The 16,588-nt window shown below is 39.1% G+C and overlaps 1 protein-coding gene across 1 annotated transcript; it reads left to right on the forward strand.

Moving 5' to 3' along the window:
• Positions 1-675: 675 nt before the first annotated feature.
• On the forward strand, positions 676-15,956 carry LOC139714787 (MAP3K12-binding inhibitory protein 1-like; the record flags this gene model as incomplete). The annotated part of the gene is made up of 6 exons (XM_071626443.1): positions 676-789; positions 1,407-1,565; positions 1,987-2,149; positions 3,049-3,228; positions 4,425-4,525; positions 15,798-15,956. Coding segments are annotated over 6 exons (876 nt in total), but the record flags the coding sequence as incomplete, so codon positions are not given.
• Between the last annotated feature and the right edge of the window lie 632 nt (positions 15,957-16,588).

Here is a 16,588-nt window from a genome sequence, read left to right on the forward strand (position 1 = left end):
TCCCGCCCGAAACCCCTAGCAAACGGGAGACTCCAAGTTGATGTGTGCGAATAAGCGCGAAGTTCCTAGGATTCTAGATGTTCTCTGGTGCTATCTAAGGCTTATTTTTTCAACATACGATAGAAATAAGTAAGAAATCCTTTCCACCGGGAGACACAGAGCCAGGGCGGGAGAAATCAAATCTCAAACGGGAGAACGGGAGATTGTGCAAAAATGGGCTTTCGGCGGGAGATCTCCCGTCGAAAACGGGAGAGTTGGAGTCTCTGAAGATCGAGGAAAGTTCCTTTTGTACCCGGTATACCCCCACTCACTTCCTTGTAAATATTTAAACCCTAACCTTACACTTAGCCCCAACACTTGGATTCCTGTATTTAGCATACAGCCCAATTTGTTAATTTTCAACAGTGTCGCCAGAGGCATTATGTCTTGGGGTTGTCTGTCAGTTCTTCCATTCATAATCAAGTTTGTGGGTGATGTTTGAGGTATCCAAATGAAACTTGGCATAGGCCTACATGTATGTATGTATGTATGTATGTATGTATGAGCTCACTAGTGGACGAAGCTGCATTTCAGTTTCGTGGGGCGGGGGGGGGGGGAGATATATTCATCTGCCTCCATTCACGACCAAACATAAAGGGAAATCCTGTGTTCCATCCTTTTCAATTGCCTTTTTAGGTTCAACTTTCCTCTGCAGTTTCCATGGTCATTGATGAAAGTGTCTTGTCAGAAGTGAATGTAAAGCTTCCGATCCTGAAGAATGGGCTGTCGCTCCTCATTCAAGACCTGCAGGTAGGTACTTGGCAGTTGTCAGTCAATGTGTAATCAAATTTATGAAAGAAGAAATTGTACAAAATCAGATGTAATTGTGCCTTTCTCATAATAGCATTGTTTCATGAAGTAATTAGCAAATTGCCAAAGCTTACGTGTTCTGACATATTCTACTTCTTGTGTTGTTGTTGTTTTCCATGTTAACACTGAAAGAAAAAAAAAGTTCTATATCCTGTTATGACATTGCAAAATTTGTGTTGGAATAATATGCTAATAAGCTAGATTTATTAATTAGCTGATACTATGTACACCAGATACACTGTGGGCCCGTATTTTGAGAATGGAGACATTTAGGACAGTTTTGTGAGTGGTTAAAGTGATTATTGAGAAGCCAAGCATTGGTATGAGAAGTACAGTAAACAAGAATGAATTACCACTTTTCAAAGAGCATAGTTGGGCATATTCCACCTTGGAAATGACTGTTTGTTAGACTACTGCATATTTTATGTATTATTGGAGTTAATGCCTTCATGTATTGGTAATATCTGATCCAGAATTTGCCCTCCAAGCCTTTGCACCTACTAATAATATGTACATTTGTAATTACCGGTATCTATCATTCCTCTGTGCTCTTCAAGAATCTCTGTGACCAGTGTAACTCGTCTGCTAGTACTGATGAGAGCAAGCTTGGTGGTAACCAGTCTTGGAGCTGCAAACAGAAGGATGACGATGATGATGTAAAGCCTGGTGGTGCCTTTGATCCCTCTGTAGTCCAAATCACAGTGGACAACAAAGAAGTAAGCTATCTGTGTAGAATATACAGGAATCTAAATGAATCGGGTGTTAAAGATTTGACTTGTAAACTTGAATCATAGTCATATGTTTATTTGCCATTATATTTGCTGCACTACTGTGCTGCACTGGCAGGAATTAATGTGAAAAGAACATAAAATTGATAGTAGAATTGCCTGCACTGGTGATATATGTACCATATTAACAATTGATTTCATTCATGAATTCAAATGATAAAGAGCTTGATTGAAAAGGAAATGACCAACAACAAAGTGATTGACATGCTATCTGTAGTTGCTACTGTTACATGTTTATACCTTATGAAGTGATCCCTTGTCCTGAATGTATGCTGTATAATGTCATAAATGTCCTCTAGTTCTTCAGAAGCATTTGTTGTTGTGACTGAGTATCCTGTACTTATCTCAGATTGACAGGAGGATCCTTGCATTCATTGAGAAGAAGCAGGCAGAAAAAGACGACACAAACCGAAGGGAATTCTGTCCTACGGTCTCCCCCTCACCGGAGACTTCTTGTGCAAGGACCAATGCTGTATTCACCTCGAAGATGGGAGGTGCAAGTCATGTAAAAGGTAATTGTCATGAGCTGTGTACTTAAAAAGAAGAAATATACTTCAGAATTTCATCAATCTTATAAGAAATATTTTTCTTATTTTTTATCGGATTTTTGTCACGTTTGGAATGTTCTGGAGGGGAATTTGTTTTCTTTCTTTTAGAATTTACCTATTTTTGGAGTGGATTTCCTCTTAAACACACACACATATTCAAGAGACAAATTCAGCAATACTCTTTCCTAGTATTGAAAATACGTTTCATGTATGTATACATTTCATGTATCACATGCCTTTACGTCTTTCTGATATTTTCGAGAACTCTTTTGCCCATGTTGATGAGTGAAAAATTTGCATTCACAATTCTACATACTGCATTTTAAGTACTCAAGCCTAAACTGTCCCATAGTGCGATTCAGAATTGATATGCAGGGCATATTTGCAGAAACTGAAACCCCCTACACTGCATGCAGTTTAATTGCATATGGTGATATGCGTACATTGACAGCCTTCTTTCAAGAATTTTTAAAAGTTTTCCTCTCAATGTTGAGTGATCAACCCATTACTGCCCCATATGTAATAACCATTTTAATAAGTTTTCTTATAGTTGCTTTTTATTGAGTATCAACATGGCTGTGTAGATGTAAACTCTACAAGGTCTTGTTGAACAGGGAGTGTACTTGTCTGCAAATGTATATGTGAGAAATAGAAAAGAAGATGACATGAAGTATAATGTGTGGACTTTGGGGGAATTGGTTTGTAGATAATTATGGTTGACAGGGGTGATTTCTAAATGTGTCAAAGTATAGGTGTGATAAATAACAATGTACATTATGAAAGACATGTTTCCACAATATAAATACTACTTGATGGATATCCACATGTTTTGTTGAAAGAACTCTTTTTGTGGTGTTTGCTAGTTTCAAAGGTAGTGAACAAATATGGGCCACAGACGAGACCAGGTCTTGTGTCAATACCTCTGGCCAGACCTGGAATAAAGAGAACAAGGATTCCACCAGACTCTACGTGTTCCCTAAATTCTGTGTCTGGCATTGAAGAACGCTTGCACAACATGGAGTCATTCCTTGGATTACAAGCTGGTGAGTGAAGTGCTCTCTCTTTTATCATCCCATAACCTAAATCCACATTACACATACATTTTAATGATATTTAATTGGTAATGTGATGAATTTATAGTGACTCGCCAAGAAGTATACATGCAGCTAAACCTCTCTACAATGACCGCTCAAGGAAAACACAAAATGTGGTTGTTACAGACAGATGGTTGTTGTAGGCAGGTTTTATGCGGTAGCCACTGTGAAAGATATTTTCGCTGTCCCAAAGAGGATTTCATGTGAACCATGACATTATGTATGAAAGTCACCTGTATTAGCTCTAAATTACCTTGCCCCTCAAGCAATCAGTGGTTGCTTAAATACTTGTAGACAAGTTTCAACAGCACTGCTGCATTTGTTTGATGCAATGGCCAACAGAGCTGTAGTAAGCTGGTTACTTTGCTGCCTTGTACCATTTGGTGGTTGTTGTGCACGCTATTTCAGTCGCTCAGCAAAAGCCAAATCTGTGAATCCCTGAGTATTGGGTAGATGGTCACCATACGCATAAGCATGTGTTTTCTTTGTGGGGAATTTCCATGTCGTCACTGAGGACGAATGCTATGGGCAGGTGGCTTTATGGGCAGGAGGTTGCTCTGTAGTCAAATGGTTGCTAGAGTAGGTTTGTGTACAAACAGTCTATTTCTCCTTTTGTGTGAATCTCTGTGTGTGTGTGTGTGTGTGTGTGTGCGTGTGTGTGTGTGTGTGTGTGTGTGCGTGTGTGTGTGTGTGTGTGTGTGCGTGTGTGTGTGTGTGTGTGTGTTATATGAATGATCAATGCATAAATGATTCTGTAAATTTGCTGAGCAAGTTCAATTAAATATGATTTAAATGTCAGTTTGTAGTGTTGATTTTGTTTCTTGCTCAGTCAAGCAAGTCATATGCTGTGGGAAATTTTATCCATGATGGCACTGTTTTCATCACTTGTGAACATAAAAGATCATAATTTTCATTCATGATTGTGATGAGGGTAGTTGTGGCATGATAAAACCTATGGAATAAAAACCAACAGAATGCAGATATAACGTAAAGTTGGCTGTATGGAAAGAAAGCATATTGAAGGTCTATTCTAAATATTGTATGAGCATGCCAAGGAATTTTTGCTGGTGAATAATGAAGGTGTAATTTGAATATGTTCTATGAAGGTAAATATTCGTTTCTGCTTTTTTCCCCCTTTACTCCAGTCCATGAGAACCTCTCTTCAGACGTGTTTAAAAGACTTAAAGTCCTTGAAGAGAGACTACTGCATTTGGAAGGAATCTCCCCTGAATACTGCCACATATCAGTAAGTTTTTAATTTATTCAAGGATTGATGTTTGGCCTTTTTCACTAAGAGTCAGACACTTAATTAGTCATTTAAATCAGGCTCTCAAATGAGTCTTGTGTGAAAATGTTGACAACTTGTTCTCAGCAAAATGCAATCTGCAGCATGTCAACATTTGAGAATGCTGCCCTCATTGTCAGAAACCAGTCAGTGTTATAATGATATACATTCGTGCTTGTTACCAGTCTTAGAAATGAAAAGAAAAAATCCTCTTTATTACAACCAGAGTGAGGAGTGATAAGCATATTTTATTATCGCTACATTAATTTCGTGGGGACAGAGTAACATATTCCTCATGAATTTGACTACTATAACTTGCAATAGCCAGAAGATGCCATGAACATTCAGTAGTGATAGTTAAAGAAAAAAAAAATGAAGGAGGACTTATCTTATTCCTACTACTTAAGCTGTATAGCTTAGGCTATTGGAAATAGGCTATAGTGGGAAATTGCAGAGACTCCAACTCTCCTGCTTTCGACGGGAGATCTCCCGCCGAAACCCCATTTTCGCAAAATCTCCCGTTCTCCCGCTTGAGATTTAATTTCTCCCGCCGTGGCTCTTTGTCTCCCGCTTGAAATTCTTTCTGACTTATTATTACCGTATGTTGAAAAATAAGCCCTAGATAGCATGAGAGAGCATCTAGAACCCTAGAGCTTCCAGGGCCCTTAAGCGGACCCTGGACCCGGGCCGCAAGGAAATTCGTGCTCGTGATGTGCGCTTCGTGCACATCAAGTTGAAGTCTCCCGTTTGCTAGGGGTTTCAGGCGAGAGACTCCAGATCAGAAGGTGCTTGGGGTTGGAGTCTCTGAAATTGTTGCAACATTTGTCAATGATATGTGCACTTTTACATGCCTCACAGTTTTAGATGCACACTATTTTTCTGATCAGTGCCAATACTAACCTTTGTGCTTAGATGATACACTCGATAGTACAATGCAGGTCATAATGAGCTTAAGTAAATATTGTGACTTGTTCGGGAAGTTCATCATGTGTTCATGTTTTCTAAATCTTCGGAGAATGAAGGGCTGGTCATCATTCAGTTTACAGACTGACCATTTATAATTCTGAATTGTGAAGCGAAATAGAATTTTTCCCTGTTGATTCTGATTAACATTGGTGTCTTTGTGATGTCTTTATGCTTTGCGATTGGAGGCTTATACTATTTACTAGTTCATTTTTGTCGAGCCCACCGGAGGTGAGGGGAGACTAAGGGATCGCCTGCGGCGTCTATCCGTCCGTCGTCTGTCCGTAACGCTATAAAGACTTGAATAACTCTGTACTCTGGGCTTCAATTTGAATCAAACTTGGAGGGAAGAGTAGTCATACAAAGTTTTACCTTTTATCAAGTATGAAGGTCACCTCAAGGTTTACGGTCACAGGCAGGGGTCAATGAACTTTTAGGGACAATGTTAAAGGGACTGGGGATGAGTGTTCAGTTGTGCAAAACATGCGAAAGAGAAGGTGCTTTGGGTATAAAATGAAAGGTAGATATGTAACTTAACATGTGTGAAAATATCTTGGAAATCGGAATCTTCTCAAATGTTTTAAAAAGCGAAAAACAAAACATACTTTTCTGGAAAAAGACCCTTCGATACGATGGCGATACGTATTTGAATTGCGGAATACTGCTTGTTGACTGCGAACATCAAGCCAACTTACAGCGAAATCAAGCCAACATGCCGAGTGAGCTGCGGAACTACTAGTAGTTATACGTAGAGCAATTGTGGCTAGCTCTACGGCTGGCTGTGCCTATGGGCGCGGCGAGCGCTGGCCGCACTTCACTTGCCATAACTCGCATCATCATACACAGTGTCCAGTACACAGTGCTAGTGCTTCTAAGCTCGAGCTGCTGTACGATCTTGCGTGTTTTCATTTGATGAGAGCGCTAACCTAAAATCAAAGGACTCCTCCTTTTCCGATTCACATGTCCTTCTTCCAAGATATTATGAGAGCTAGTTCTATCGTCGGAAGACTCGGTAGGCTACGTATCCTAAAAGCCATCAAACTCCATTTATTACAAGATTCTTCGTTGAGAAGTATACCGAAAGCGGGATAGGTGAATGCGGTACAGTAATACGTAGCCCGACCAGACGCCGGGCGGGCTATATGTACAGCGACTGGGCTGTGCGTGTACGTACATAGAAACTTTTCCGGGTAAAAAGGACGGACACAGCCGGCCCAGCGCTAGGTCGGTACCATGTACGCAGTAACTGCCGTGCTTCGCACGGCGTCTGGTCGGGCTACGTAGAAAAAAAAAATCAACGAAATCTCAATTTACAATAATTTACAATTTATGCATGTAATTATTACATGAAACACAAACGGGTTGTGTTATTACATGTACATGCAATTCAATGCAATCTTCATGGCAAACCCATTTTTTTTTTCTTCAAAGATTTGAAACACAAGTACTGAGTAGGCCAGAGAATTCGAAGTATCCGGTACAATGTTATATCTAAACTTGCATTGGAACTAACCAATAGTTCATTTTTATTACCGGTACAACTTGTCATGTATTCGTAATTTCATGTGACTGTAATAGTTGTAACATTTATTGTGGATGATTTTCTTCACAATTGACACATGCACATACTAGGTTAGAAAGTTGGTCATTGGTATGGCTTAGGCCTACCTATTTTCTGTATAAATAGGGTTAATTGGAATTATTTCACAGATACACACAAAAATGTTGGGAATCAGATCATTTTCAGTCTTCTAGACTGAATAATGTGATACCTGTAATAGTCTAATAACCAATCCAACAATTTCTGAGGCTATCTTATACATTTTCTTATTTATCATACACATTGTACAATGCAACCATGCATGATGCAATGTCTTGTTCACCTATACAAGGAGAAAATCAAGACACAAGGAATAATCTGTTCAAATTATTTCCACATAGGTCAACAACATTCACTCAGTTTTTATCTAGAACCCTGATTAGGTTTCTATCATCCAAACACATTTTTTTCTCATTGGTAAATTGATGCTTAACAATTAGGCCTGTATACACAGGTAATATCTTGTGATATTTCAGTGAATTTAAATCTAACACATTACTTATGTAGGGCTAGGGTTCACTTAGCTCTCTAGCACTCATCACACTAAAAGCAAACTAGGGCAGCACACATGTGTTACTTGGAAGGAGTCCCCTGGCTAACTAACTTGTAGCCAGTTTATTCTTCACATAATTTGGCATGGGTTTACATGTAAATGTGGGTTGTTACATAAATATTCATGCATACACAAAATCAACATAACAGAACATGCAAATAAAGAAACAAAGGTTAAAACTAAATATTCATAATAATATGTAAATGATGTGCAGGCTTGGGTGATTTAGGCATGATTTCAGCATTACAGGGAACAATGGGTGAGAAGTGAAAGAGTGGAAAATGTCATGTGATATGTGGTGTGTCTGTGATACAATTGTAGGTGGGGTGTGTGGATGCCTGTGGATGTGAATACCGGTACTACTGTATGTGTGGGTTGACGTATGTATGTGTAGAGGGGTGGTACCTGTAATAACAGAAGGGGGATACACTTATAATAAAAGGTTCAAAATAAATCCCTACACTTACGTTAACTACCATGCATAAATACAAATTTCATGTGCACATATAAATTGCATGTGTACATGGGACCTACATTAGAAGTTGTGTGTACCAGGGTACACTGACCTTACATTTTCTTTTATCTTTGCATGTATATTTGCATTTGGTGTTGCATCATGAGCACAGGTTCTAATTGCAAATGTGCTACATGTATTTAGAAACTGCTCTCACAGTAATGTGATGTGATATACAATGTAGAGATAACAAATCTGTGCTGGCTACTTGCATGTAGGCCTATATCTTTTAAATATAAAATGTCATAATAGAAATAGTAGTAAAGCAAAGATTGCCAATTGACACAGGTAAGGTAATCATTTGCAGAAAAAAAAAAGAAAAAAGAAACTGCTCAGCATTCTGTCAGTAGTCAATTTGGGCATCTACACATTATACTCCTATCATATTGAACAATTATGATAATAATACTATAACATGTAAATTAAAGAACCTTACAAATGCAACCACTTTCAAATAACTTGCACATTTACAGGGAAAAAATATTGAAGTGAAAGTCCAAGAATCAATGTCACAGGGTTAATGACTTCAAGTACAAAGAACACTATACTATTTCAGTGTGGAGACCTTCTACATATTGCATTGTCAAAACACAATTGGTTTAGGGTTTGAGCATATACAATTATATCAGTAGAACATCATGTAGGGACCTACCAAAATGTATATTACAATGTATTTTTATATCTATGTGAATGAAAACTGAACATCTTGTTTGAAGCACTTCCAACACATTTGTTTATCAAAATTCATACTTTTTTTTTTTTTGGCCACAAAATATAGATGCAATGAATATTACAAGGGCACAAACTCCATTTACCACAAAAATATTGTCCTCATAATAATGTGATTTGATAGAGTTATCACAAAATTTTGTGCTGAAAAAGTGTCTTCCAAAATGCTGATGGACAATGCTACTGTGTAGGACCTGCTGTGCCACTTGAATGTAACACATGGCATGATATCAGTGATCACATAAATGATGAGGATAATAATCATTATGAAGATGATGATAGTAATAAAAAATTAGCAACAACAACAATAGTAGTAGTAGTAATAATAATAATAATTAGAGCAATAATGAAATGTGTGAAAGGCCCTTCAGTGATGTACACTGTTGTGCATGACAGCCCTGCTTAAGTTCACTTTAAAACACTGATGCAATATTTTATCATAACGGAGTAATTGTAGTTTTTCACCTCTGAAACACCTGGGAAACACAGGGGGAAAAAAGACCAAATGAAAAAAAAAAAGGACAAAACACTTTGTGCCTGGATATTGCAGCCCTTTCAGTTTCCAGTATCAGTTTAACGCACATGCAGTTTAGGAGTTTACAGGATTTATTTTCCCTACTTGCTACATGGGGCAAGAACAAATTTTCCAGGCAATCAATTCACTGTTTCATTCTGATTCACACATTTGAGTACTAACATGTTTGTTGTTACCTCACAGGAAAGACAGAAATAGAGAGTTCAGAGATATTAATGTAGTGTCATATCAGTTATCACTGCCATCACATGAATGTAGTCTATGATTGGAATTGATGTTATTCATGTTCAATGTGCATTTATCAGAATCCCCAACAATCCTGGTACAAAGGTGCAGCTTTTTCATTACTAACATGTCTTTTGCTATAATACACAATGAAGGCATAAATTGACAGTAGGCCTACAGGAAGAACTGGTGTCAGAGCTATTATCATTGCCATCACTTGAATGCACTCAACATAATTATGATATTGAAGTCATCCAAGTTCAGTTTTCAAACATTTGCCAGCCACAAAGAAGAACATGAGAGGGGATGTCACTGGCTTCATGGAGCTAAGTAGTTGGGAGGGCTGGTTCTGATTGATGAGAGGGGATGTCACTGGATTCACTGAGCTTGGTGGCAGAGAGGGCTGGTTTCCACTGGCGAGATGGACGTCACAGGTCTCACCGAGCTGCGTAGCCTAGAAGAGGCAGTCTTATTTGGCGAGAGGGGGTGTCACTGGCTTCAACAACCTGGATATCTGTGATGGCACTTGGATGTGATGCTAGCTGTTCAACTGCAATAGAGGCCAACAAGCACATTCTATTGATCTCTCATCTAATGACTGAATGTTGGTAATAAAGTAACTACTACCCATTTACAATGAAAAATTATTTTACTACTCATATAGACTCAATTAACTATTCAGTAATACACATAGTAAATATTCTCTTTAAAGACTATCATTCAAGCAATGACAAGTTTAGTACTGATGAAAGCAATTATGTTATATGCTGAAAGTCCAATGAAAATAGCTCATTTTATTTATGATATTTACATAAAAATTCCCTAATATGCATGCCAAAGGGACGTCTTCATCATCTACTGTAAAAGTGGAAATTTCTTGCGGTGTTGGTTGAAATTTTCACGCATTTCGCGTAAGCCGAAACTAGCGCGAAAATAAAAGCATGCGAATATCTTTGCTCGCCATTTGTTCAAGTAGTTGATGTCTTGATTCCGCGGAACTATAAACATGCGAAACTCTTCTTACCCCGCCGACCGCAAAAAATTAGTTGCGCTAAAATATCCACTTTTACAGTAACCTGTTATCTCCTTACATCTGCCCAGGCTCTGATAAAATCAATATCTGTCAGCACTCTCACCAGGTTTTGATCCACTTCAATTTGACCCAAGTCCTTTCCTCAGAGTAGCATTTTCCTCCGCAACTAATTGGAGAAGGCAACAGGATTCATGAACTTGTCCTTTTTCCATTTCACAGGGGCATCTGGACTGGAGTTCATCTGTATATCAGACACAATGAAAGGCATTAACACTGACTTACAATTAGGATAGTCCCGTTAGTTCTTCACCAATCTGTAAATTTAGTCACAGAACTTGCTATCCCATGTATTTCAGTGTAGAGTCTACCAGGTAGCTTTATCTTGTAGTGCTCACATACATGCAACAGAGAAAACTCCATGAAATATGTTAGAAATAGACTGTCTACTGTAGAACTTAAATAGCAAAAAGGAAAATAAGACCTACAGAGACCCTAGCCAAATTTTTGATGAGTTGACACTGCACATGACGTCGGGATGACCTCAGCCTCTCATTGTGCATCTGGGTAATTCTGTGAAGTTGGGGCACGAAGTGTGACATTTTAGCATAACTCAATACTAATTATGCTATACATGTATTGTTTATAGGCTTTGCAGTTGTATTGAGACCATACATTTTCCATGAAATTTTGTGCCATTCCGACTCAATTTTGATGAAATTATTAAAACGATATGTAATGGTGTCCTGTAGCATCGTGACGTATCCATGTAGCATCGTGATAGTAAACATTTGGTCCTAAAAGACAAATTAAGGCAATTAGCTTGACCAAAATTTGATATAATATGCATAATTACTAGATTAGTCAGATAGCTAAATATCTTAATTCTCCTTTCCACAGTTTTACACAAAAAAGGACATCGCATAGCATCGTGATACATTTTGTAATTTTCTTTTAAAATTGAAACTGTGTACAGGAAATTTGAGATATTTAGCTATCTTATTCATACCTTGTAAATATGCATATTGCACCAAATTTTGGTCAAGCTCATTGCCATAATTTGTCTCTTTGGACCAAATTTTAAAATATCACGATGCTACGTGGACACGTCATGATGCTCCAGGACACAGTGTTACATATTGTTTAATAACTTCATTAAAATTGAGTCTGAATGGCACAAAATTTCCAGGAAAATGTGTGGCCTCAATGCAAATGTAAAGCCTACAAACAATAAATGTATAGCATAATTGATATTGAGTTATGCTGACATGTATTTTGTCAATATCACGATGCTACATACATGGACACTGCCCCAACTTCATGGAATTACCCATCTACAAAGTAGGCCCTATTTATTTATATGTTGTGTATACAACCTCACATCGGGCCTATGATGTCTTTCAATCCAGCCACATGCAAGGGATTTGGGGGTCTGTATAATTCCACATACAATCATATAGTAGGCTTATATGTGGCTGCAATGTACAAACTATGTAACTTGTAACCCTAAAAGTAATGATCAAGACAACCATAATCTTATTAACCACTACCACAGCTTTGGGTTTAAAAAAAAATGTTATAAGTTAAATTACAGCAAGAATAAGAACAGCATCGTTTGAGAACACAGAGTTATCTAACAATTTATTGATGTTTTGTGTACTAAATATCAACATTAACTTTCATTTGCAGGTTCAAAACAGTTGTTGGATCTAGGTGTATTAAAATAGTACCAGGTAATTAAAGTTAGTTTGTACAAACCTTTTGTACCGACGGAAGGGCTGGTCTCAGTGGGCAAGAGGGGATGTCACTGGCTTCATCAAGCTGGGAGGGCTGGTCTCGACTGATGAGAGGGGACATCACTGGCTTCACCAAGCCGGGTATAGGCTACATTGTAGCTGGTCGAAACTGACGAGAGGGAATGTAACTGGCTTCATCAAGCTGGTTAGCTAGGAGGGCTGGTCTCAATTGATGAGAGGGGATGTCACTGGCTTCACCGAGCTGGATAGCTGGTCAAAACTGACGAGAGGGAATTTCACTGGCTTCATCAAGCTGGGTAGCTGGGAGGGCTGGTCTCAACTGACCAGAGGGGCTGTCACTGGCTTCACTGAGCTGCCTAGTCAGGATGGTCCTTGAATGCGATGCTGGCTGCTGCCCTACAAAAGATACCCACAATAATATCTGACAGACCTTTCTCAACAATTAGCACCTACTGTGCTACAAGGCATACACCATTTACCACTACACTATAGAGACTGAGTGAACTGCGCTACAATGCATATACGCCATTAGCCACTTATGTATGTACGCACAGTAGATACACTTCAATCAACATTTTTGCAATGCCATGTGTACCGGAGACAATAACAAGGTACCTTACCAAACATGTGAATTCACGTTTTTGGTCCGATCATAGCTGTGATGACAACATATACACAGTTGAGTCTCCACAAAGTATTTTGTAAAAACCGAGTTACCAGATTCGCTGACACTTTCATTCATTCAGTGTCGTTTCGTAAAATTGGATTTCTCGCCTATCGCCAATTTGTAACAAACGTCAGTTCTGATGAGTGTCGTAACTTTCTTATTTCGACATTTTGAGACCCATAATTTGACATGAAAGTAGAATAGGGCAACATAATCCAGAATACGGTAAAATAGGAATTCGCATATTTTCATGCAAAACACAAATAGCGTGCCATTTCTTACTGTGAACAGCGATTTATGTGTAATAGAGAAGCACATTTCAAAAAGGAGAAATGTTGAGCCAAATTTGGGATGTTATTCATAGGCAAAAAAATTTCCAGTTATGGTAACTATACACAGCCCAGTTGCTGTACGTAGGTACATAGCGACAGGATTCGCACAGCGTACTTACAGCGTCTACCACTCCTAGTCCGAGGCCCTTTTTCTCTGCCATTTTATAGCTGTAGCCCGACCACACGCTGTAAGTACACTGTGCGAATCCTGTCGCTACGTACGTACAGCGACTGGGCTGTGTATAGTTACCATAACTGGAAATTTTTTTGCCTATGAATGACATCCCAAATTTGGCTCAACATTTCTCCTTTTTGAAATGTGCTTCTCTATCAATTACACATAAATCGCTGTTCACATTAAGAAATGGCATGCTAATAAAGTGTTTTGCATGTAGATACGCGAATTCCTATTTTACCGTATTCTGGATTACGTTGCCCTATTCTACTTTCATGTCATTAAATTATGGGTCTCAAAATACATAGGTCTAGGATACCTACCATACCTCAATCGCATTCTGAATACACCTTTTTGTGAATCTGCATGTAGCCTTTCTCCACATATGTGAGTAAAATCTCAGGCAAACTCTGATAGGCCTATAAGTATATCTTTTAGTTTAATAGAAAAATGTTAGGGTGTGGCATAGGGGATAGGACACCTAACAAAATTACTAATCTAGGCCTACTATCAGTATTACTAAATAGTAGGCCAATAGTGTGTGTAGATCCTCTAAGTGGCATCTCTATCAATTAATGTTACACTAACAACACTAACAGTAACACTGTAACAGTTGTTATAGGTCCTACTCACTGAACTCTATGAGGTCTTCCGAGTTTCACAAATTTATTACCGATCCAGCCGAAGTGAAATGACATCTCTGTCGTTCAGCCCCTTATCTTCTAGTGTCTTGAGGGGAATTGGGACTCTACATTTTATTTTTCTGTCACCATCTCCATACTCTGTCACTGGTTTTCATGGTCTTCCTCTTCTTGGAGACAGATCTCTCGCTCTCCTCCTGCGGCTCCATTGTTAGTGTGGATGGTATTTATACGCAGCCAGCAGATCAGAGTTCAAGCGGACCCGTGCTAGCTAGCTGCCGGGCGGATCCCGGGAAATGCACCGATAACGCTCGCTACCCAGTGAACAGGCACCCGGGTTTCGCCTCGCAATCGCGGCGATATCTTGGGCTTGCTTTTCGCCGAGGAGAAGGCAATACATTAACGCTGTGCCAAAATCGGACAAAAGAGGGAGGCAAAAACAACACTTGAACGGAGAGCCTCTAAGCCGACCCCCCGTGATTTTGACAAGCGTTACATGTAACGCTCTTAAAAAAATCATAGATATCTTCATAATGCCGTATTTTTCATCGATTCTTTTTCATTGCTTAGTCCTTTCATAGGCATTGGTCCTTGTTTTTGCCTGTTTCACTTCATGAAATAGCACTTTTGCAATTTGGGTTCCAACACTCCTCCCCAGTCCCTTTAAGTTTTTAGGGCGCGTTTCGATTATGGACTATAACTTTTGATCCATAAGTCTATTTGTGACCAAACTTGGATGGTAGATGTACCTTGGGGAGTTAATGGTCGCCACAGGGTCAAAGGTCACAGGCAGGAGTCAATGAACTTTTAGGGCCCAATGTTAAGTTTTTAGGGCACGTTTCGATTATGAGTCATAACTTTTGATCCATAAGTCCGTCTGTGACTTAACTTGGGTGGTAGATGTTCCTCGGGGAGTTGATGGTCTCCACAAGGTCAAAGGTCACATGCAGGGGTCAATGAACTTTTAGGGCCCAATGTTAAGTTTTTAGGGCACGTTTCGATTATGGACCATAACTTTTGATCCGTAAGTCTATTTGTGACCAAACTTAGATGGAAGATGTACCTTGGGGAGTTGATGGTCACCAGAAGGTCAAATGTCACAGACAGGGGTCAATGAACTTTTAGGGCCCAATGTCAAGTTTTTAGGGCGCGTTTTGATTATGGGTCATAACTTTTGATCCATGAGTCTATTTGTGACCAAACTTGGATCGTAGATGTACCTTGGAGAGTTGATGGTCACCACAAGGTCAAAGGTCACAGGCAGGGGTCAATGAACTTTTAAGGCCCAATGTACTGTGGATGTAATTATGACTCCTAACTTTTGATCCATAGGTCCATTTGTGAACAAACTGAAAAAAAGGTGTTGTACGTTTGTGGGCGAGACACATTACGGCACTTGCCTTGTATTATTCTCTCCACTCTATTCAGCTGACTAGCATTGTGATGTGCAATATGACATTTTTCCCACCAGTTTTCTGTTTTCACTCTCTCTTTCTCTGTGTCCACCTCCAGTCATCAATGTCCAAGCAGTCCAGAGTGGGTCCTGGTATGAAGCCGCCAGGAGACTCAGCAGTGCAGGACATTGACAACAGGATCAAGATGCTGCAGCGTTCTCTCAGGCTCAGAAAGGCCCAGATGGAAGAAAAATCCGGGAAGTCGGACACCGGATGAAGATGGGAGTGATATTAGTGAGGCTTTTGCCTGCATCACGTACATGTACCTGGTAGTCCCAGCCCACTTTGGATGACATTATATCATGCCTGCTTGTGTGCAGAAAACTTGAAACAACTAAGAGAGATAGAGAGAAGTGAGGTAGATAGATAGATTGATAGATAGACAGATAGATAGATAGATGGATGGATACATAGATAGATTGATAGATGGATAGATAGATGGATGTATAAATAGACAGTTAGATGGATAGATAAATAGATAGATGGATAGTTAGATAGATGGAAAGATAGAGATAAGAGAGGACAGACAGAGATAAATCTCTTCAAATATAACATCTTTTCCAAAGCTTTCTCAAGATGTGTAGTTTCCGTGCTTACATTTTTCCCCACTTATTAAAGTCAGGGATTGTGTTAGCTAGTTAATTCTTGCCAGATAAAAAAAAAAGTGGTGTTGAAGATGAAAATCAGGCATAGGTGAATATTAAGGAAATATAGAACAGCTTGTGCATTGTGACGGGCATCACAACACCATCCTCTGGTAAGCACAGATATACCATTGCTACATTGTAAGGAAGACTCGGTGCTATTGTCTCATGAATGTAAATGACAGAGATTAAAGCCTTTGTGTTA

This window comes from Diadema antillarum, unplaced genomic scaffold (assembly GCF_040938485.1).
Source record: "Diadema antillarum isolate AM-2024a unplaced genomic scaffold, OU_Dant_1.0 seq00002431_RagTag, whole genome shotgun sequence".
NCBI lineage: Eukaryota > Metazoa > Echinodermata > Echinoidea > Diadematoida > Diadematidae > Diadema > Diadema antillarum.